This window comes from Cnephaeus nilssonii, assembly GCF_951640355.1.
Source record: "Cnephaeus nilssonii genome assembly, chromosome: 4".
NCBI lineage: Eukaryota > Metazoa > Chordata > Mammalia > Chiroptera > Vespertilionidae > Cnephaeus > Cnephaeus nilssonii.
In genome coordinates, this window is record NC_137075.1 from 52,940,631 (window position 1) to 52,963,755 (window position 23,125).

General features: G+C 39.4%; 1 protein-coding gene across 2 annotated transcripts in view; it reads right to left on the minus strand.

Moving 5' to 3' along the window:
* Positions 1–6,075: 6,075 nt before the first annotated feature.
* DMXL2 (Dmx like 2) overlaps positions 6,076–23,125 on the minus strand; it is a 168,333-nt gene continuing 151,283 nt past the window's right edge. The window contains exons 33-44 of one of the 2 annotated variants that reach the window (XM_079767911.1): positions 22,753–22,870; positions 19,053–19,115; positions 17,957–18,043; positions 17,754–17,875; positions 16,553–16,691; positions 14,121–14,181; positions 13,858–13,985; positions 12,957–13,034; positions 11,008–11,099; positions 10,273–10,325; positions 8,155–8,372; positions 6,076–7,458 (exon numbers count right to left, since the gene is read on the minus strand). In XM_079767911.1, the coding sequence (XP_079624037.1) occupies positions 7,249–7,458; positions 8,155–8,372; positions 10,273–10,325; positions 11,008–11,099; positions 12,957–13,034; positions 13,858–13,985; positions 14,121–14,181; positions 16,553–16,691; positions 17,754–17,875; positions 17,957–18,043; positions 19,053–19,115; positions 22,753–22,870 (1,369 nt within the window). In that variant the 3' untranslated portion in view covers positions 6,076–7,248. Of the gene's footprint in view, positions 7,459–8,154; positions 8,373–10,272; positions 10,326–11,007; positions 11,100–12,956; positions 13,035–13,857; positions 13,986–14,120; positions 14,182–16,552; positions 16,692–17,753; positions 17,876–17,956; positions 18,044–19,052; positions 22,871–23,125 lie in introns of those variants that run through there. The other variant, XM_079767912.1, reaches the window with a different exon arrangement.

A 23,125-nucleotide genomic window follows, 5' to 3' on the forward strand; every position in this document is an offset into this window, starting at 1 on the left:
CCTTTCACAGAAACACTGAGGGTGTGTTTCCGGCTGTGTCTGCGCAGCGCCTGGAGGGTGCTGGCCAGTCAAGAACTACTTGTTTGTTACTGATCCCACAGGACCCAGAAATGCAAGCCCTGTTGGCCGTTAAAGCAAGGCTGCGAAGGATGGCCCCTGTCACACTGTAGCAGTTGGAGTGCCATAGGAGGGCACAGCTCCTTGTTGGTAGATACCAGTGAGCTGGAAAGAGGCGGAGGGAGAGTGCCAAGATGTCCCCGAGAGGAAGACCCCATCAGACCTTCAGATGTGTGTTAAATGCCTGCCCCCGGGCTGATGTTTTAAGCTAAAAGGCCCCTTTCACCTATAGTCTGGGTGTCACTCAATTGGCTGTCTGTGCTGGGTCAGTGTGGAAGCCATGTAAGAGCCAAGGGTCATTTGTTGAGCTTTGTGGGTCTTGTGGACATGAGCTCCATTGGATTTCAAAGCTAGATGTTTTGGGGTCTTGTCCCTCACATGCAGATCTTAAAAGTTGGGGTGCCTGATATGTGATCCAAGCCCTTTGCCCCTTAGGGAGAAGTTCTGAGTTTAGGATTCTCTTATGTCACCATTTTGAACCAGAACTCACCACTGGAATTTTGATAGGGATTGTATTGGGTAGCATGGACATTTTAACAATGTCAATTCTTTTAAGACGTAAACATGGAATATCTTTTCATTTATTTGTGTCATCAATTTCTTTCATCAGTGTCATTTCACAGATCTTTCACCTCATTGGTTAAATTTATTTCTAGCTATTTTATTCTTTTTGATGAAACTATAAATGGGATTGTTTTCTTAGTTTCTCTTTCTGATAATTCAATGTTGCTTCAAAGAAACATAATGATTTTTGTACATTAATTTTGTATCTGCAACTTAACTGAATTCATTTATTAGTTGACAGGTGTTTCTTTTTTTCCAATGAAGTCTTTAGATTTTACTATATATAATGTCACCTGCAAAGAGAGGCAGTTTTACTTTTTCCTTTCCAATTTAGATACCTTTTATTTCTTTTTGTTGGTTGATTATTCTGGCTAGAATTTCCAGTACGAAGAGTGGACACTTGTCTTGTTCCTGATCATAGTGGAAATGTTTTCGTTTTTCAAAATAGAGTATAATGTTACCAGTGGGCTTGTAATACATAGCCTTTATTATGTTGAGGTACGTAAAATACATGTGATTTTTATCACAAATGGATATTGAATTCTGTCCAATGCTGCTTCTGCATTTGTTGTTACAATCATGTGACTTTAATCCTTCATTTGTTAATGTGGTATATCTTATTGATTTGCAGATGTTGAACCATCCTTGCACCCCTAGAATAAATCCCATTTTATCATGGTGTATAATCCTATTAATGTGCAGTTGAATATGGTTTGCTAATATTTTGTAAATGATTTTTACATCTATGTTCATCAGGGATATTGGCTTGTGATTCTATATTCTGTGTCATCTTTGTCCGGTTTTGATATCAGGTTAATGCTGGCCTCATGAAATGATTTTGGAAGTGTTCCTCTTCTATTTTTTTTTTTTTTTGGGGGGAAGAGTTTGAGAAGGATATTTCACCTTTATTTTTAAAAATTATTTTCACTGTGTTAAGAATTTTCGTTTCTAGGGGATGATATATAGTGATGGAAAAATACATACTAGTATATTTGAAAAAATAATATTGTGGGGTTTTTGTTTCCAGGAAAAAAATGCTGCTTCTCTATCTTTGCCTTTGCTCATTAGTATAAAATGTGTCTATTTTCTCTTGCTGCACTAAAGATTTTTCTCTTTACCACTGGCTTTAAGCAATTTGATTATGATGTGACGATGTAATTTCTTTCATGTTTCCTATGCTTGAATTTCATTCAACTTCTTAGATCTATTTTTTTAAATTTATCTTTATTGTTGAAAGGATTATAGATGTCCCCCCCCCCTTTTTTTCCCATAGACCCTCTCCCCCGCACACCCTCCCTCCCAGGCCTTCACCACACTCTTGTCTGTGTCCATGGGTTTTGCATATATGTATATAGGTTCCCAACTTACTCTCTTCCCCACCCCATTTTTATCAAAACTGGAAGATATCTGGACATTACTTCTTTTCTTCTGTTTTTTTGTTTTTCTAATCTTTATTGTTGAAAATATTACATATGTCCCTTTTTTTCCCTCATTGACCCCCTACTAACCCTCCCCCTCCAGGCCTTTACCACCCTATTGTCTGTGACCATGGGTTATGCATATATGCATACAAGTTCTCTGATTGATCTCTTTCCACCCACCCACCCTCCCCGCCTTCCCTCTGAGATTCAACAGTCTGTTCCATGCTTGTATGTCTCTGGATCTATTTTGTTCATCAGTTTATTTTGTTTATTAGATTCCACATATGAGTGAGATCATGTGATACTTGTCTTTCTCTGATTGGCTTATTTTGCTTAGCATAATACTCTCCAGGTCCCTCCATGCTGTCTTAAAGGGTAACAGATATTTCTTTTTTCCTGCTGCATAGTATTCCATGGTATAAATGTACCACAGCTTTTTTGGACCTCACTTCAATTATATTTTTTATTCTTCTCCTCCAGTGACCCCAATTACACCTATATCAGGCTGCTTAAAGTTATCCCCTAGCTTACTGATGCTGTGCCCATTTTATTCCAGTGTTTGTTTCATTTTGTATAGTGTCTATGGCCATGTCTTCATATTCACTAAACTTTCCTTCTGCAATGTCTAATCTGTGAATCTCCACCATTGTATTTTTCATATTGGACACTGTAGTTTTTATTGCTAGACATGTGATTTTTTTAAAATGTCTTTTGTATCTCCAGTTAACATGTTTAATCTCTTCTCCAGCTTCTTATACATAAAAATATAGTTGTAACTATTTTGATATCCTTTCTAATTTCATCACCTGTGTTATTTATGGATCATTTTTTAAGAGGTTGATTTTTCTCTTTATGGCTCATATTTTTCTACTTTTCATGCCTGGTAATTTTAATTGGATGTCAGACATTGTGAATTTTACCTTGAGTGCTGGATATTTTTGTATTTCTATAATTATTCTGGAGCTTTGTTGTGAGATGCAATTTAGCAATTTGAAAATAGTTTGGTCCTTTCCTTTTTGAGCACTCGTGGGTGGCACCAGAGCAGTGTTTTGTCTGGGATTCATTTTGTCCGATTACTGCAGCACAACTCTTCTGAGAACTGTACCTAATGCCCCATGGACTGCGAGGTTTTCCAGTTTTGTTGGTGAAAATATAAACTATTCCAAGACCCTAGTCCTTTAGATGGTTCTTTGGCCCCTCGTTTTTTACACATGTGCACTAATTCATATTCAGCTGAATACCGGAAGTAGGTCTTCCGCAGTTCTCTCTATGCAGCTCTCGTCTGGCCTGTGATCTCGAGCTAACATGCGTCCCAACTCCCAGTTCTCTTTGGCAATTCAGAGAGGCTGCCAGGCAGAGGCCCTGCCTGGTCTCCCCTCCCTACGTGGTAAGTTGGGACAATAACAATGTTAATAGTGTCTCAGGGATCACTGTCCTTTACTGCCTGATGTCCAATGTCTTGAGGACCATTTTTTTATATAGTTTATTTTTGTTTTCTTTCAAGCAAGAGGGCAAATCTAGAGTCTCTTATTGCTCCTACCTGACAGAGGAACTGCTCTTCATCCTTTTGAAAGCTCTCACTCAATGCATTTAGGCTTAAAGTATTCTACCTGGCTGGGTAGCTTGGGCCAGTTTTGTTTGTTTGTTTGTTTGTTTTGTTTTATATACTGGTATATTGATTTCAGAGAGGAAGGGAGAGGGAGAGATAGAAACATCAATGATGAGAGAGAACCACTGATCAGCTGCCTCCTGCACGCCCCACACTGGGGATCAAGCCTGCAACTCGGGCATGTGCCCTTAACTGTGGTACATGGAATCGAACCCGAGACCCTTCAGTCCATAGGCTGACGCTTTATCCACTGAGCCAAACCGGCTAGAGTGCTTGGGCCAGTTTTGCTTTAGGGATTGGGATCATAAAGTTTCTCACAAGTTTTTTTCCCTCTGGGTCCTCTTGTTAGTGTGCATACTCTGACCTCTCCCTTACTTTGGAGCAACATTAGAACCCAGACTCAGATTTTGAGTTTTGGGTAGAAAGCAGATCAAAAAGGGTTTGATGGTCTGCGTCAGGTGCTATGTCCTTGTGCCTACATACAAAAATCCACCTGGTAATATATGCCTAGCTTCTCTCAGCAAGTTCTTGGGGATCTGTGAACAGGATTTACACATCTGCAGAACAAAGTTTACAATATAATATAGGCTAAGTGGGTGTGAACTCTGGTCCAACTAAATTAGAACCTTTATGCCTCTTAGTTATATTACTTAATTTCTCAAAGTCTTAACTTTTTCACCTGTAAAATAGGGTTTAAAAATAATTGTTTCTAACAAAAAAATAGTATCTGATAGGTTGTTTTGTAGGTTAAGTAAGATAATCTATATAAGTTGCTTAACTCAGGGCTGTATGCAATAATAATTCAATAAATGATCACCATTATCATAATTTCCCTAGGAAAAATTGCCATTATAATTCCATTTCAATCTCAGAGCTAAACAGTCTTGCCATACAATACAGCAATCTCACTCTTAGGTATTTCGCCATATGATTTGAAAACTTATGTCCACACAAAAACCTGCTCACAAATGTTTATAGCAGCTTTACTCATAATTATGAAAAACTAGAAGCAACCACATTTCTTCTAAAGGTGAATAGACAAACTGTGGTACATAGAATATTATTACTGATATGAAAAAATCTTAATACATATTGCTAAGTGAAGGAAGCTAATCTAAAGCGGCTGCATAGTATATGATTCCAACTATATGACATTCTGGTAAAGGCAAATTGTGGAGACAGGAAAAAGATCAGTGGTTACTAAACGAATAGGTGAACTCGGGCGTTTAAGGGCAATGAGACTATTCTGTATGACTCTGTAATACTGGATATGGGATATTATGCATTTGTAGAAACAAAACTGTACAACATGAAGGGTGAATGAAGCTTAATGTAATCCATGGACTTTACAATGCAACAATACTGGTTCATTAGTTATAACAAATGTATCACACTAATGCAAAATGTTAATAATAATTAGGGAAACTGATGAGGGGAGTAGATGGAAACTCTCTGTGGTATTGGCTCAATTTGTTATAATTATTATTTTTGTTGTTAATCCTCAACTGAGAATATTTTCCCATTGATTTTTAGGGAGAGTGGAAGAGAGAGGGCAAGACAGAGAGAAACATCGATGTGACAGAAGCACATCGATTGGTTGCCTCCTGCATGAGCCCCAACCAGGACCCAGACCGGGGAGGAGCCTGCAACTAAGATATGTGCCCTTGACCAGAATTGAACCGGGACCCTTTGATCCACAGGCTGACGCTTTATCCATTGAGCCAAACTGGCCAGGGCAGCTCAATTTTTTTTTTATAAACCTAAACCTTCTAAATTTTTAATTAAAAAAACACACAAATTAGTAACATGGTAGATTACTATTAAGCAATAGCTTAAGGAAAGTGGCAGCTACCAATAGTTTTAAAATTTCAGTTTGAAAATTCTATTACCTTACAGATTCCAACTGAATTAGCTGGGACGATTTCAGTGTAATATATACAATGATGGAGAGGATGCAACATATGCAGGTTTTTGTATACAAAAATGAGGTAAGTGTACATACATGTTTTCAATTTTTTTCAAATTTGTGTTCCCATGTATTCAAACATGTCTCCTTCTTTCCCTCACTACTCCACACTCCACATAAGCACCATTCCCAGCTCAGCGTCAGCACCAAAGTCTGCATTTCAGTAAATGAGGTTAGTTCTTACCCAGCTACATCCCCACCTTGAGCGCCCTGCCCTCTCTATTTGGGTTGCCACTGTATCTCATTTCCTAGAATGGCTTCTGATGAAGAAGGTACGCAGTAAATATTCGTGAATGAATGAACTTCTTAACAGCTTAAAAGTTCTCTAAAAGTTAAACATTTATCACATGTAAAATGATCCCAACAGTTTAATATTATCCAAAAATGCCAGACCAAACTAAGGTAAAACTCAAACAAATTACATTTATTTTTCTTTTACATACATATTGCACAGCCTGAACATCACATTGCCTTCAGAGAAAAGTGCTTTTATGCCATTATATTTTACTATTTACCGCACAGGCATTAAGCATTCTTATTAAAATGATGAGACAATTTGCTGGTAAACATTTAAACACACAGACATTGGTTTCAATAGCTTAACATATTTTTGGTCATAACCAAGGAGGTACAGCAAAATATAACAACACTGGCTAATATTTTACAAGCAAATAATATTTAATCCTGCATAGTTTATACAATAGGCTGTGGTAATAAATAATAATCACCAATGTCATCAACTATTAACTGGCCACAAAAAGCCTAACATTCATTTTAAGTATGATATGGAATGTTCTATTGGTGTAGTTTCAACATAGCCTTAAAATGTTGTGGGTATTAAATCATGAATACATGAAAAGAAAAAGTACTACACTGGTATGTTTTGGTTAATTACAAATGTGTCATGTTCACGTTATTACATTCTAACATGAAGGCAAATGTTTAAATAGAAAAACTAGCAGTCCAAACAATGTGAATGTGCAAATCGTAAGGAAAACATTGCATTTAAATTTGCACTCATTTGCAAGTTACAGTAGTAGCTCAGTTTAAACACTAACAGGAAACTATTCAGCAGGAAAGCATGGGAATGACCTCGTTGGTCACTGCACACTCCGGTGATCAAGAGCTTCTAATACCTCATGACTGTCCTTCATTCAACAGAGGAGACTGCAGGCATGCTTCGGTCAGTGGTAAGAATAGGAAGAAAAACCTGAACCAGGAACAGTTTCTCCTTTAATTTGGTACAAAGGTCCTTCTCATTATTATAACTTACTAATGTTTTCTGAATCAGGTTTAATAAATGCTGTAATGAACAGTACCCTTCATATGATACTAGGTTTGATTTTTTTTTTAAGAACGTCAGCATGATAAAAGGTACATGCACAGTCATTCTAACAACCTGTATAGGCGATACTCAGCACAACACTCAGCTTGAATCAGATTCAATTTCTACAGAGATTCTCTGTATTGTTTTCAGTATGTTAACTGCTTGGAAAGCAGAAATGCCTAATAACTACTGCAGTGTGTTTTTTAATTGAAATGTTTATAAAAATAAAGCTCCAATATTTAATCTATAGAATGTCGAGAATCCTGGTAGGGATGTTAAAAGCATTGGGCAAGACCCTCGTTTTCAGAGTGCCGTCTGCCCCACAGGAGAAGAACCGATTGCCTTGGATGATGTCGATATGCATGACTCCTGCCCCAAGGTTTCTGAATATGGACTGTTTAGCATGTTCGTTTTTAAAGGAATGAATCAGACCATGGCCTGTCAATCTCCAAACCTGGTTTAAAAGAGGGAGAGTGAAAACAAAGTATAAGTCACAAAAAAAGGAGAGAAAGAACCAAAAGCAAAAACGTGATCTTCACTTCTGTTCCGCTGGCCCAGCTTTCCCACCCACTGACTCTTCTAACAGCTTAGCTACCTGGAAATAAATCACTCAGATGATTAACTACTGTCCTTACACTTTGCTGTCCCTTCTTTCAAATTTCTCTTCACATCCTCTTATAATTTCATATTAACCACATATACCCCATTTTTAATTCAACTGCATATTTAAGTTAACTTGACTAAATATGTTCCCAATGCTAAGCTAGGCCCTCACAATATAAAAGAAAAGTACCATCTCATCCACAAACCTCACCTCAACTACAAACAGAGTAAGGGACTGAGAGCAGAGGTGGGAGAGAGGAGGAGCTGAACTAATGTCACCAAAAAATCCAGGCCCTAATTAAACTCTTACACTTGACTCAAAATGCCTTAGAGAACTCTATCTGGTTTTCCCAACCACAACAGTGTAGGAAGAACCACCGAGAAGGAAGGAAGGAAGGGTGTCAGGAGACAGTATCTCCACAAAGCTTCCCTCTATGCCCTCGTTTCCAAGAACACAGTGGGGGTTTGAGTGTTTTCTTCCCAAGCAGCCTTGACAGCAGATAAAGACAACATACTATAGAAATTCCAACCTCTGCTACCAACTCACCTTTATGTTACCTTCTGCTGAACCTGTAGTAAAATACTCCTCACAGGGATCCAGAGCCAGGGCCTTAATGGCCGAGTCGTGTGCCTGGAATGTGTGGATGAGCTGTCTCTGTCTGATGTCAAAAAGGCAGACGCAGCCCTTCCTACCTCCAGATATCAGGAGCTGATGTTTTGGCGCATACTGAAGTACCGTGGCACCGTGCTCATGGCATGTGAAACCTGAAGAAAAACAAGAGCCTTTTTTAAAATTCTATCTTGGCAATTCTGACATGTAAATGTGCATTTAAATAATATAGAAATTGATAGAGATTAGACACATTTTTCATTCTAATTTCTGTAATCATTCTGTATAATAAAAGCCCAGAGACCGAAATGGCAGAACGACCTTTATGACCAGAACAACCGCGGCCCCTCGCCCCTGCCAGCCCCACACCCCCTGCAGGGACCTCCACCCCAATCGAGGGCCCCCATCAGGGCAGGCTGGCCGGCCCCCACCTGTGCACCGGGCCTCTATCCTTCCTATATAATAAAAGGCTAATATGCAAATTGACCGAACAGTGGAATGACTGGTCTCTATGACATGCACTAACCACCAGGGGGCAGATGCTCAATGCAGGAGCTGCCCCCTGGTGGTCAGTGTGTTCCCACAGGGGAGCGCCACTCAGCCAGAAGCTGGGCTCATGGCTGGCAAGCACAGCAGCCGTGGCAGGAGCCTCTCCTGCCTCAGCGGCAGCGCTAAGGATGTTCGAAATTTGAAAGAAGGGACAGCAAAGTGTAGGCCCATGGGAAGCGGGCCTAAGCCATCAGTTGGACATCCCCAGAGGGCTCCCGGACTGCGAGAGGGAGCAGGCTGGACTGAAGGACCCCTCCCCGAGTGCACGAATTTCGTGCACTGGGCCTCTACTATGATCATATGATCAAAGTGTTAAAAACAATGCCAAGCAATGGCAGAAAAAAATTCTTATCAGTAATCTCAATGTGAAAGCACACAGACCAGAAGTTTAAACCTTAAGCCCAAATGAACTAAGTTATGCTGCCTCATGGGAAGGATATAGAAGCAAAAGTGCAGAGGAGACCAAGCTTCTCATAACGTACTTGCCACCTCACTGAGAGCCACCACTAACAAGTATTTATCCTCTCCCAGTTCCTGCCCAGACAGACACCTGGTAAAAGTTCTTCTCAGGTAAGTAGCTGAAACTCAAGTACCACAATGTGAAAATGACCAGCTACACGTTAGGGAGTTAGTCTTCCCAGATTCTCTGCATTTTAAAGATTAAAGACACAAACCACTAAGTGGCAAATTTTGAAAAGATGTTAAATAAAATTGGGAAACAATTACACTTTTCAAAATCTACAAAAGCATAGTAAAAGACTGAGAAATCTTTCTGTTAAAAATAAAAATCCAGCCCTAGCTGGTTTGGCTCAGTGGATAGAGAGTCAGCCTGCAGATTGAAAGGTCCCAGGTTCAATTCTGGTCAAGGGCACATGCCTGGGTTGTAGGCTCAATCCCCAGTAGAGGGAGTGCAGGAGGCAGCCAATCAATGATTCTCTCTCATCATTGATGTTTCTGTCTCTACCTCTCCCTTCCTCTCTGAAATAAAAATATTTTTTAAAAAAAACAACTAAAAATATAAAAATCGACCCAGCTTTAACCAGACTTATTGACTGGAGCATTCTTTCAGCAGCGTCATGAGTAACAGAGAGCATTAGGTCACCAATTTGGAAAATACTGTCTTAAAGTAATATTTAAATGGTATTGCTCCTATTTCCAGCTCCTACTGTAAGGTTGACTTTTATGTTATGTTTAATTCTTTAAAATAAGATCTCATTTCAGTTGAGACCAATGAACAGTGCAACTAATTCCTTACACAGCGTTGTTAGTAACATTGCCCTCCATGCCACATTTTCTGAGGAGAATACAACTGAAGGCTACGCTAGGCTAGCTGGATTTCTATGCCCACACATCTTTACCTCGGCAACGTAGCCAGATATTCTAGTTAACTTCTAAATATTTCTCCATTGTCGACCCATGTAATAAAACACTGACTAGATCCCCTGGTAAAATAAAACCAGGAAAGCATTCCTTCAGAGTGTATTAAAAGCCATAGGCCTTACTCACCATGAATGAGGCTGTTTCCAGGTGGTATCAAAGTGTCCCAGAGGCACACATTTCTTATAAAGAAAGGAAGAATAACAAAATTACATCATGAATCATTGTTATAAGGCATCACTAGGGGCAAAATGTCTTCAAGTCAAATATCTTACTGAATCTTATCTTTTTTGTTTACTATATTTATAAAGTAGTGATTCTCAACTAGAATGAGATAGCGGCTGGGACTGGGCTATATCTCTCCTAAGATTGTATCTTTTTCACACTGCACAGTTCTGTCCATGGTCCTCCTGCCTCTGCCCAGTCTCATCCCCCAGCCCCTCCCTCTTCCAGGACCGCTGCCGGGAAAGATGTGACGTCCGAGTAGAAGGGTGTTCCTGTACCCGCAGGGGGAACCGCTGCAGGGACGTGAAGTTATCGTGGGCGTGCACTGTCAGTGAAAACTGTGAGGTCAAAGATGACGTTGAGAATGATGGCTACAGAGTGTCAAATGCTTTGTAACCCTCAAGAACATGCAAGTACTAACAGCAATGCAAAGAAATGACTGGGTAGCTTCAACGTAATAATTATACATGCTTATTGATAGACTAAATTGGAGTAATTTTTGTTTTTCTCTAGGGTAAGGAAAACTAATCTAAGAATTATGTAACAAAGAAAGTTTTGAATTCCTAGGGTGGAAAAAGCCTCCAAGAATACCTGTCTGCCAAAAAAACTACTTCTTATTTTGCTTTTCTGTCAACCTACCTGTTGTCATTGGATTGTCCAGATGTGGCAACTAGACTTGAAGAGGTAATAAATGCAAAGTCACTTGTGGCTTTACTGTGGCACTGCCAACTCTACGGAAAACAAAGTGCAGTGGATGTTATCTAAACATCCAGTAAAATTTGGTACAGTAAAAGCACAGTTCTGCTAATATAATACTATATGCATGAGCTAAGAACAGTTTTTTAAAAGTCTAGAATAAAGAATAAGTGATAGTAAGAGGATTAGCAGTCATTTGCATATTATTTGACTAATACCCAATAATATTTTTAAAACTGGAAAGGAATGATAAAAACGAGGAATTAAAGGTTATATTTTTCAGAATATATAGCAAAGGTACCAAGCACATGAACTTCATATAATTAAATGGTCTGGTTAAGTAAGGGCCCAATCAAACAATTTTATTGATAAAAATTTCAAATGTACTTAATAAACTTTAAAACTATAAATCATAATAAACAACCACCCAGGAAGAAAAACTCTTACATACCCATCTAGTATTAGACGGAAACAGGAAGTCACGTTAACTTTGTAACCATCCACCTTCCTTACGACCTCCTGCTCCCTACCCACACCTCCTGGTGAAGTTTAGTTCTTATAAAAACCAGATCAAAAGTGAGTGATTCAGTAAATAGCCCAGAGGTTTAAGGCTGTCCCAGACAGCTCCCAAGGCTATTCAGCACCTTGGAGACCATTTACTGAGTCAGGCGGAACTTTTCTGTTGGATTAGCTGGATGAGTAGAAGTTTGGAGGTGAGGACCCAGAAGAAGGATGTCAGGGTATTTTAAAATAAAACATATTTTTCTATTTTAAATTATTATGGTATAGATCTGACTGAAGGTAAATGATAGATTCAAGATCACTTCCATTTCTGTAAAGACTTTATGACACAGCCTGTAGTGTACCAATTTAAGAGAAATACTTCATATATATAACAACGTGTGTATAGTATAGAAAAGAAAATTTAAAAGTATTTGGGAATCTATCCAAACCCTGGAGGTTCAAGACACTATGGTTCAAGACACTATAAAATCAAAATATATGAAGAGGAAGTTCTGCATAGAAGAGCACCATTTTCCACCTCTCCTCCTGCCTCACCCCACCCAGTGAAAATATGCTTGTCTGTATCACCAAGTGGTGTTGTATGATTTGGATTCATGAATAAAGCAGCCTATTGGGATTGGTTATTTTATAATCTACTAAGCAAAATTCTGGAGAAAACTGGAATACAGTTGGCCCTCCATATCTGCAGGTCAAAAATATGTATTTTTTTAAAGTTACACTGTTGCTAGTATGTATCTGTAGTTAGGTAGGCCAGAGATGGCTACATCAGTACTGAACATGTACAGACTTTTTTCTTGTGATTATTCCTTAAACAATAAGGAACTGTTTTCAGAATACATAGCAAAGGCACCATTTACATAAAACTTAGATTGTATTAGGTATTATAAGTAATTTAAAATATACAGGAGGATGTCTGTAGGTTATATGCAAAGACTAAAGCCATTTTACATAAGGAATTCCAGCACCCACAGAGGTCCTGGAACCAATCCCCGACAGATACCAAAGGATGACTGTACCTGCAACCTGTTTGATTCTTAACATAGGTATCACTACAAAATTCTATCATTCAAAATAGAATTTTCAAAATGGATAAAAGTGTAATGAAAATGTATCCCGTGTAGGACTATGCAAATGGAAAGCTTGTGAAAATTTTCAAATATAATGGTTGCCCTTCAGCTGTAAAAAGCAAGGTTTTTGTTTTTTCAGGTCATTTCAGTCTTAAACCAGAGCAATGATGGGTTCGGGCTGTGGTTGCTGGACAGACTGTCTCTTTTCAACCAGATCCGCCAATGAGATTCACTGTCTGAAACAGACACTTCATAAACAAGTGGCCTCTACCCGCTCTGGGAATGCTGAGTGATACTCACCATGTAAGGTTTAGGATTCGCTGCAGTTTGGTTTACTTGCCAGATACTCAGAAAACCTTCTCCATCTGCAACACCACACTGTAAAAAAGGCATAAATATTAAACATAGCTTCTTAGCATCCATCTCACAGGTAAGAACATTTATGGAAACCAGAGGCCCTTAACCTGCTCTTAACTAATATTCTGCCCACATGTATGTTTCTGTTGCTGTAGGTCCCAAGAAGGTCCAAATACTATAAATACCTTACCACTTTTTTAAAAAAATCCTCACTTGAGGATATGTTTATTGATTTGAGAGAGAGAGAAATCTATTGGTTGCTTCCCATACGCATCCCAACTGAGGATCAAACCCACAACCTTAGGCATGTGCCCTGACTGGGAATCGAACCCACCACCTTTCTGTATAGGGACACGCTCCAAATAACTGAGCCACCCAGTCATGGCCTGCTACCTTTTAAATACTTTCCCACACCTATTTTACTGTTTTCCTCCAATATTCTGTAGTACAATTCAGTAAGAAACTGGAAGGTTTCTCTCAGGTGCTTGAATGTGCTTATAGGACCACCAACACACTCAACAGAGTCCTTTACCTGCTCAGAACACCTAGTGTCTTTAAGAGGAAAACTTGGCTAAGCCAGTGGTCAACAAACTGCGGCTCACGAGCCGCGGTTTGCCACTCTGTTGGCTAATGAGTTTGCCGACCACTGAACTAAGCCATACAAAATTTTGTGAATTTATACTGTTATTGGGAGACAAGGGGGTAAAGAGACACCAACAAACTACCTGCTCGGCTAAATACAGGGTCACAGAATTTGCTTTCAGATGTGGTTTTACTAACCATATCCTCATGAACATCCACAATTATTTTCAGATGAGTTTAGCAGTAATCCCCAAGAACTAACCTTGTTGCCTTGAGAATTAAAATATAGTCTGGTTACTCTTGCATTGCCGGCTTGGCGGAAACAGACAAGTTGCTGAGGTCGTGTCCATTCAAACATGCGTACACTGCCATCCTGAGCACCTGTAAGATCTGAAACACGAGAGGAAAGGCAAAAGATAAGAAATAAAGAAGCTAAAGAAAGAGGTCCAATATCTTCCATTCTATAAAACAATTTCAAAATGATAGAGGCTGTTTACAATCTTTGGACCATAAATAAATACTTACAGTATTGATGGACAGGGTGTGAGGTCATTCTCTTAACATTATGTAGATTCCGTTTCATAAGCTTTAAAAGAAAATAAAAATGAATTTATTTTGTGCATAACAGAAGAGGTGAGGAGGGATATGATTCATGCCAACTCTAATTCTGATAACATTTATTCTTTACAACTAGCTAATCACTGAAATAAACCCTGCTGTGGATTTTCTGAACCACTAATGTCTGACACTTGTCTGAAGAGCCTGTGGAAGCCAGCTCCTGGCAGAGCCCTGGCCATGTGCACGGTAAGGACACCAGGCACTTCATCTAGTGATAAAGGGGATTCTCCTCCAAGTGCCCCTCCCTGAAGACAATGAGTATCTCCAGGGTCTTCACAGAACATGAGAATGGGACCCCTTCAACTATAGTGACTAGCAATGCTACTGATGCGCTTTCACACTTAGAGTAAACATGAATTCCTGTTGACTCTGCTTTTTCACTCTGTGCCTCTCAGTTTGCTCATCTATAAAATGATAATGGGGGATAATAACAGCACCTCCCACCTAGGGTTGTTGTGAGAAAAAGCATGCACCTGATACAGAAGCTCACAGTATGTTAGATTTTTTTATTATACTAGAGGCCTGGTGCACAAAATTCGTACACTAGGGGGGTTGCCCCTCAGCCCAGCCTGCACCCTCTACAATCTGGGACCCCTTAGGGGATGTCTGACTGCCGGTTTAGGCCCAATCTCTATGGGATCGGGCCTACACCGACAGTCAGACATCCTTCTCACAATCCAGGATTGCTGGCTCCCAACCACTCACCTGCCTGCCAGCCTGATCACCCCCTAACCACTCCCCTGCCAGCCTGATCAATGCCAAACTGCTCCCCTGCTGGCCCGATTGCCCCCAACTTCCCTCCCCTGCAGGCCTGGTCAACCCCAACTGCCCTCCCCTACCAGCCCGGTTGCTACCAACGGCCCTCCCTTGCAGGCCTGGTCGCCGCTAACTGCCCTCTGCTGCCAACCTGGTCGCCCCTAACTGCCCTCCCCTAAAGGCCTGGTCACCCCCAACTGCCCTCCCCTGCCAGCCATCTTGTGGCAGCCACCATTGACCACATGGGGGCGGCCATCTTGTGCAAGGGCATGAGGGTCAATTTGCATATTACCTCTTTATTATATAGGGCCAGAGGCCCGGTGCACAAAATTTGTGCATGGGGGGGGCGGGTGTCCCTCAGCCCAGCCTGCACCCTCTCCAATCTGGGACCCCTCGAGGGATTTCCGACTGCCCGGTTAGGCCCGATCCTACCAAAATTGGGTCTAAACGGGCAGTTGGACATCCCTCTCACAATCCAGAACTGCTCGCTCCCAAATGATCGCCTGCCGCCTTCCTGATTGCCCCTAACCACTTCTGCCTGCCAGCCTGATCACCCCCTAACCACTCCCCTGTCAGCCTGTTTGCCCCTAATTGCCCTCCCCTGCAGGCTTGATCACCCCTAACTGCCCTCCCCTGCAGGCTTGATCGCCCCCAACTGCCCTCCCCTGCTGGCCTGATCGCCCACAACTGCCCTTCCTTGAAGGCCTGGTCCCTCCCAACTGCCCTTTCCAGCTGGCCATCTTGTGGTGGCCATCTTGTGTCCACATGGGGGCAGCAATCTTGTGTGTTGGAGTGATGGTCTATTTGCATATTATTCTTTTATTAGATAGGATAGAGGCCTGCTGCACAGGTGGGGGCCAGCTGGTTTGCCCTGAAGGGTGTCCTGGATCAGGGTGGGGGGTTCCCTTGGGGCGTGGGGCAGCCTAGGCAAGGGGCCTATGGTGGTTTGCAGGCCGGCCACGGCCCCCAGCGACCCAAGCGGAGGCCCTGGTATTGGGGATTTATCTTCTATAATTGAAACTCTGTAGCCTTGAGTGGAGGCCTAGGCTGGCCAGGGTGTGCTGAAAGCTTGGCTTCCTCCATTACGGGGAAACCCAAGCCTCCTGCTCACTCCGTGGCCACAGCCATCTTGGTTGCGTTAATTTGCATCCTCGCTCCTGATTGGTTGGTGGGTGTGGCTTGTGGGTGTAGCGGAGGTATGGTCAATTTTCATATTACTCTTTTATTAGATAGGATGGTCTAACTCAGTGATGGCGAACCTATGACACACGTGTCAGCACTGACACGCGTAGCCATTTCTGATGACACGCGGCCGCTGAGGCGGCCGCATGCTGAGGATAAAACATTTGCTGCTCCTGAGGATGAAACATTTGCAAAATAATGTTTTTTCCTCAAAGTGACACACTACCCGAGTTATGCTCAGTTTTTTGGCGAAGTTTGACACACCAAGCTGAAAAGGTTGCCCATCACTGGTCTAACTGGTCACTGCCCTGATCTTTTGGATCATTCCTAGGTCAAAGTGATTTCAACTTATTTTGAGGGAGTCCATATCCAGAAACTACATCTAATATTAAATGACATACCACACTAGCTCCAGTGCTAGTCTGTCCACTGCCCAGCCAGGGCAGAGATGAAAGTGGATGTGCTGGATTTGTTGAGTAGGCTGATGTACTGGGTTGATGAAGAGTTGTAGTGGAACCACGATAATCAATATCATCTGAACTGTGAAAAACAAATATGTGTTATTGTGAAAATTCCTTTCTCTCTTAACACATTCCAATTATAGAACTTATGTACACATAGGACAGTCTTTATTTAAAAATAAATAAATAAATATCCATGAGGAAAACTTAAGTATATGTCCTAATCATAACCAATTTTCTTTCTGGTTCACTTTTTCCATTAGCCAAATATAAATTAGTCAGATGTTGTTCAGTGATAAATTTATTATTACACAAGTTGGAACAAATGTTTGTTTTGGAATATTTAATAGAGATTTTCTTTTTAGAAAAAGAGTATATGTTCTTTTCAAGTACAGTAATCCCATGTATCAAATTCATACATTTTAAAGAAATTTGAGTTTAAAGATTTCTTAAGAGTAAGATACTAATTATCACATAAAAATGTTAAAGTAATTTTTATGATGGACTATATCACATTACATGGTTATATCTACCCTGAAGTGTGATAGTGAAATCTAGTTATATTATATACTGACAAAATAGAAAACTCAACAGAACAGGAGAAAGGTTATCATGGCACCATTCCCAAGCATATAAAATTTTCGAGAGTCTGGAAAAAAGCAAGAGGGAGGGCAAACGTGGAGGAGAAACCCCAAAAAGGAAAGTGTTACAAAACGTTTGGTGCAGTGTCCACATTTTTATCTGTAAAAAAGGTATGCTTATAAGGAGATAAGAAGAAACACTGGAAATTACTCAGTGAATATGCTTCATCAGTCTAATGAATATATTTGTGTATATGGCCTTTTGCTTTAATTATCCAGATCAGCTGAATTTACTGAATATTTACTGGCATTTCTTTGGAGTTAAATGTCAAAGTAGCAATTGTCAACATTAGACTTTGGTGTTGGGGATTATTCTGACTCAAAGAATACTTCAGGGTCTAATGGAACAAGTATGAGTAATTTGCTTATGTTTGTCTCCTACCCAAATGAAGATAGATAAAAATATACTTTTTTTATCTAGATAATTCAAATCATGTGCAAAAACATTTAACCTTTTGAAGAAAACTACATTTAAAATTGACTACGTAACACAATCCAACCTTTTGGATTCTCTGTCATATTCTTCTCCAATCCACATGTATGACTGACAGGCTAGTAGAGAAGTAACATCGAGTTCTTGTACATCATGTGTTGAAGCCAAAACAATTTCATTATAGTTTGCCTGTAAAGCAAAGGCAGAGTCAATAATTCAGTCAATTTCACTAAAAAGAACAACATTCTTTATAATGACTAAAGCTTTTACCTTGTTAATAGAAAATGCCATAATCATGTCTGATTCCTTATGAATTATTTTTGCCTTTCCACCTGGATAACCCAGATCAGCTTCAACCTGCAAAACATTTGTTGGCAATTATAGTTGTTGCAGCACAGCTCTATGTAGAGATCTGCACTCCCCACAACATTAAAAAAAGAATAAGGAGAAAATGCAGCAGCAGTAAGTAAAAAGGGACTAGTAATTTTACAGTGTTGAAAATTAGCTTTGGAATTAGCTTAAATTTGCTGATGCCCTGTAATCATCCAATTACAAATATTTCCATTCTGATTATAAGATACTGATTAACTGTCATAAAAGATAGCTAGCATAATTTTCACTAGTATTTATGGCAGTAATATGTCTCTTACCTCTTCCAAAAGAGTGCAAAGATACTGTCATAAGAATGTGTATACATAAGAAGCACAAGTGAAGGAAAAAAGACAGAAAGACAAAGGAGTCACATAAGAAATGAAACTTTAAATAAAGGTGATGAGACAGGACTAAGGAGAAGTTGGAAAGAAAAATAGAAAGGAATGAAGGAAATTGATGAGAGGAAGGTGCAGTGGCTTAGGGTCAAATGTGATAGGAAGGAAAGAAGAGGCAGAATCAAGAAGAAAGATAGAGCCAGCTGGTGTGGCTCAGTGGTTGAGGATTGACCCAAGAACCAGGAGGTCACGGTTCATTTCTCACTCAGGACATATGCCTGAGTTGTGGGCTTGAACCCCAGCAGGGGACGTGCAGGAGGCAGCCAATCAATGATTCTCATCATTGATATTTCTATTTCTCTCTCCCTCTCCCTTCCTCTCTCTGAAATCAATAATAACTTACAAAAAGAAGAAGATAGATAATCATGTTTAAGAACAGACTGGAAAAAGTGACCTAAATAGAGGTGGAACAGAAAGCAGGAAAGAGAAGAACCAGTGGCAGGGAGAGCCAGACCTAGTGCAGCTTTTTCTACCGTGTGTCACTGAGGTGTGCAATGAGTACTCTGACCAACTGGGCAGGTCATGGTTAGTAGTAGAGATCAGGCATTAGTTCCTTGCACTTGAAAGAATGAGCTAAATACAAGAGCTTGGAATACTACCTTGCTGTGGCAATCTTCTGCTACGGAGTTTTGTTTGACATGCTCCACATGTTCTTCTACAGACTAAATAACACCACACCGTCACAAACACAAAGCCATGCGTGAAACAAAATTATAAAGAGAATGAAAAATTTCAAACTGAAATGGTTACTCCATCACTTAAAGATGGTAAAAATGAATTTGCAAGGTTTCCTTTTCAAAGCAAAAAGTCATGAAAGAAATTAAACCGAGTAAAATGTGATGTTATCAGATAAACACAACACAAAGCAAACCAGGCAAAATCGAAGTTAATGTAACTGTTACATATATAAAAACTATTTCAAAATAAAAACTAGTTATTTGTATATTAGTTATATAACTTGAAGTTCTAACTTAAACTGTAATCTCTAAAAATAAAACTTACTTGTACAAACAGATGCATTCTATAATACCTAGATTCCTATCCTATAGGGCTTTCTTTCAAATTAAAATTAAAACTAACTTCTAAACACAGATCGAAAGCACTGATAATTATTTTACTCTCACTTATAAGGAATATATCCATGAAGAGACAGGGATTAGAATTCACATCAACCATTTACTTAATCAAGGACTTTTCTCCTCGGAAGTAAATGTTTCATAAAATAAGGCATCGGAAAGAATCACACAAAATACTTGCTGCTGGTTGATGACAGGGTCATTAGGAATGGCTACAGTGAGAAGTAATACTTCTGCTCTGTTGTGGAAACCTCTGAAGGTTTGATCAGAGCAATACACTCCTAAAGTGGCTGTTCCACTTAAAGCTAAAAGGGCCAAATTCTCTGCCCCTGCCATCAGCAGCTGCTCTGGGGCTGCTGCACCTGACAGTGAAGGAGGAAACCTGTGCCGGGGCCAAACTGCAGAGCAACCTATTTGCCTGTATCACGTAGCTGAGTCTGTCACATTGATCAATTTCACCAACACCTGTTTTGTGAAATATTCTTAATATAGCCAATGAGTTAAACTTCCATGTGAATTCGTCTAAAATTTCAGCATTTTTCAGAAGAATTTTATTAAGTCTTTTTTTTTAATTAGCCAGCATGTTAGCACTTTTAGGATTAGTTTGCCAATTTTACTAATCCACTAAATTTACCAAATTTATTGATTACCAAAATCCTATTTAATGATTTAAAAAGATAAAACTCTCTTAGTAGATGGGTAGTTTGTTTTTTAATCCTCAACGGAGGACATATTTTCATTGATTTTTGTAGAGAGAGAAACATGGATGTGACGAGAACATCCGTCATTCCCTCTCCCTCTCCACCGCCACCACTACTGGCCTCGACCTGACTCAGGATAGAACCCACAACCTTTCAGTGCATGGGACACTCCGACCAACGGAGCCCACTGGCCAGGGCGAGTAGGTGGGTAGTTTTAATAATGATGCACATTTCTGAAATTAGTGACCAGTTTATATTTTGTCTTAACAGCTTTAATGTTTTTTTCCCTAATGCAAACAACTTTTCAGCAGATCTATGAGATTTCATACAGTGGCCACTAAACATATGTGGCTACTTAAATTTGAATTAAATACAATTAAAACTTCAGTTCCTCAGTCACACCAGCCACATTTTAGCTGCTCAATAACCATTTGTGGCTGGTGACTACTAGTACAGAAGAGACAAATTTCCATTGTCACAGAAAATTCTATTTGACAGCACTGGACAGAATTTCATTCAACAATTTAAACTTCAAGTTACAAAAGAGGCCCTGGCCAGTAGTTCAATGGTTAGAGCACCAGCTTGCCCATGGAAGGGTTGCAGGCCTGATTCCCAGTCAAGGGTGCGTACCTGGGTTGAGGGTCCCACAGTACTCTTGCAGCTTCAATCCCCAGCCCATCAGGGAGCACGTGAGAGACAACCAATCGATGTGTTTCTCTCCCTCCCCTCTACTCTCTCTGAAAATAACCTCCGATGAGGATTAACAACAAAACAAACAAACAAAAAGGTACAAAAGGGTACATGATAAAAATTCTTCTCCCATCCAAACTCCCAGCTATGTACTTCCCTTCCGTAGAGCCAACCAATGCTTACATAGCATTTTAAGAAATGTTCTATTTATTTCTGTCCTACCTCCCTGTCCATGGAGACCCTAGGCTGGTACAAAAATAGCAGGTAACACACATTTGGCTGTTGATCCCAAGAGCACAGAGACTGAGGGGGCATAAAGGATGGGGGGAGGCTTAGTTAAGGAAGAGGGAAAGAACAGAACCTGAAGGGCAAGGGCAAGACAAGAGTCTGAGGGTCCAAACAACCTTGACCCCTGGATTCCCACAGTAATCTGAGACTCTTAACAATCCAACTCAATCAAACTGCTACAAACCTTATGAATAATTAAAGCATATCTTCAATAAGTCATTATGTTTAGTAATTTGAAGAACTAAATACACAGAAAACAGATCCTTCAATGAACTAGTTTTCTGTGAATAAGAAACCCCTAATTAAACATGTATCTATTTTTTAAATCTATTTCTTAGATTATTTTATGGCATATAGTTTGGACTCAGCATCGCTACAGAACATGGTGTAAACAGTGGACTAAATAAAAGAAGAAATGAATTTGGCTCTGATCCCCTAACAAATCCTACATCAATAATTTCAATACCATCAGGGTTTATTGTTTATTATCAAAAAAGACTTTAAAAAAAATCTCTGTAGTTCAATCCCCCAATTCCTACTTAAGTACACACATTTTAAACCCACAGAGAAAATAAAAGACTGCACGAGGGCTGACCACCATTACCATCAGGTAGGTGGGTGACGAGCTCGGTAGGTTCTGCTGCCCTAGGTACAGGGAAAACTGAGAAGCAATTTTCTAATTTACCTTGGGAAACAAAATCGTGTGGACTGTCCCTCTCGGTTTTCACTTTCCTAAGTGAAATATAATTCATCTTCTTTTCTTATAAATTCTGTTTGCCAATCTTTAATCATACCTGACACTCTATCCTGAGAACACAATCCAAACTGCCCATTACGTCATTAAGTGGCCAAATAAACTGAAATGCTCATATAAAAGATATATGGACCCCGCCTTGTATAAGGAAGAGATCATTTTAAGTTTCACAGTGCCAGTCTCCCAAACTCCTGAGACTTCTTAAATCCCGAATGGTATCACATTATTAATTTACATTTAGGTTAACCATGCAATGTAGAACCTCTCCTCTGTCCAATGTTGTAAAAGCCATCTTCCTTCATTTTGAATTTGTTATTTCGATAATTTATTCTCTGAATTTGTTGCTTCTAAAATTTATCTTGTTCATTTTTAAATGCTAAGTAAATAAAATGCTTTTAAAGGGCTACGTTGTATTTTCAATTAAATGATATTCAGAGAATTATAATACAGAGCACACTTTTATATATTAAATTCTCTAAACCATCCATCAAAATCTTTATCAAATGGAAAAGCCCAATGGCAAATACTATAAAAGAAGTACCAAATTTCACTTGAGTATACATGATTTATCAAGGAACCTATGTTGTTTCATTGCTATGAAATGAAAATTGTAAGTTTTTAACCTTAATATAATTTATTGTAGTTTGGTAAACTATTACCCATGATGTATTAAAGATAGTAAGTTCCAACCAAAAGATAAATCTCAAATCAAGCACTCACTCCATTAGAAATATTAAAGAAAACTAAACAAAAATTACAACAGAAAAAAAGATTTTTTTTTTCAAAATACCTCACTCTGCTTTCTTTTCTTAGTGAAAATATATCTAATAAATGTCTCTTGAAGGACTTCTTGTTTAACAAGGAAATGCCAAAGTCGTTTGACTGGAAGTGCAGAGGAATCCCGGGATCTAGTAAAACAATCAACATACCACTCTTTCAGTCTACAGAAAATGTTTCACATTTACAGGTACTTTTTAAAAAACTCCCATTATCTATAGCAAAGAAGTTACAGCATTAAACTTAACAAAATTTTATAATTTCATTTTTAATTTTTCTAAAAATCTAGCAATTAATTATCTAATTACAGGTTCTCTGAATGAACAGATTGAGCTGAGAGTCAAATGAATCTCCTAGTCTTTTAAAATTATACATTAGATTGGTTC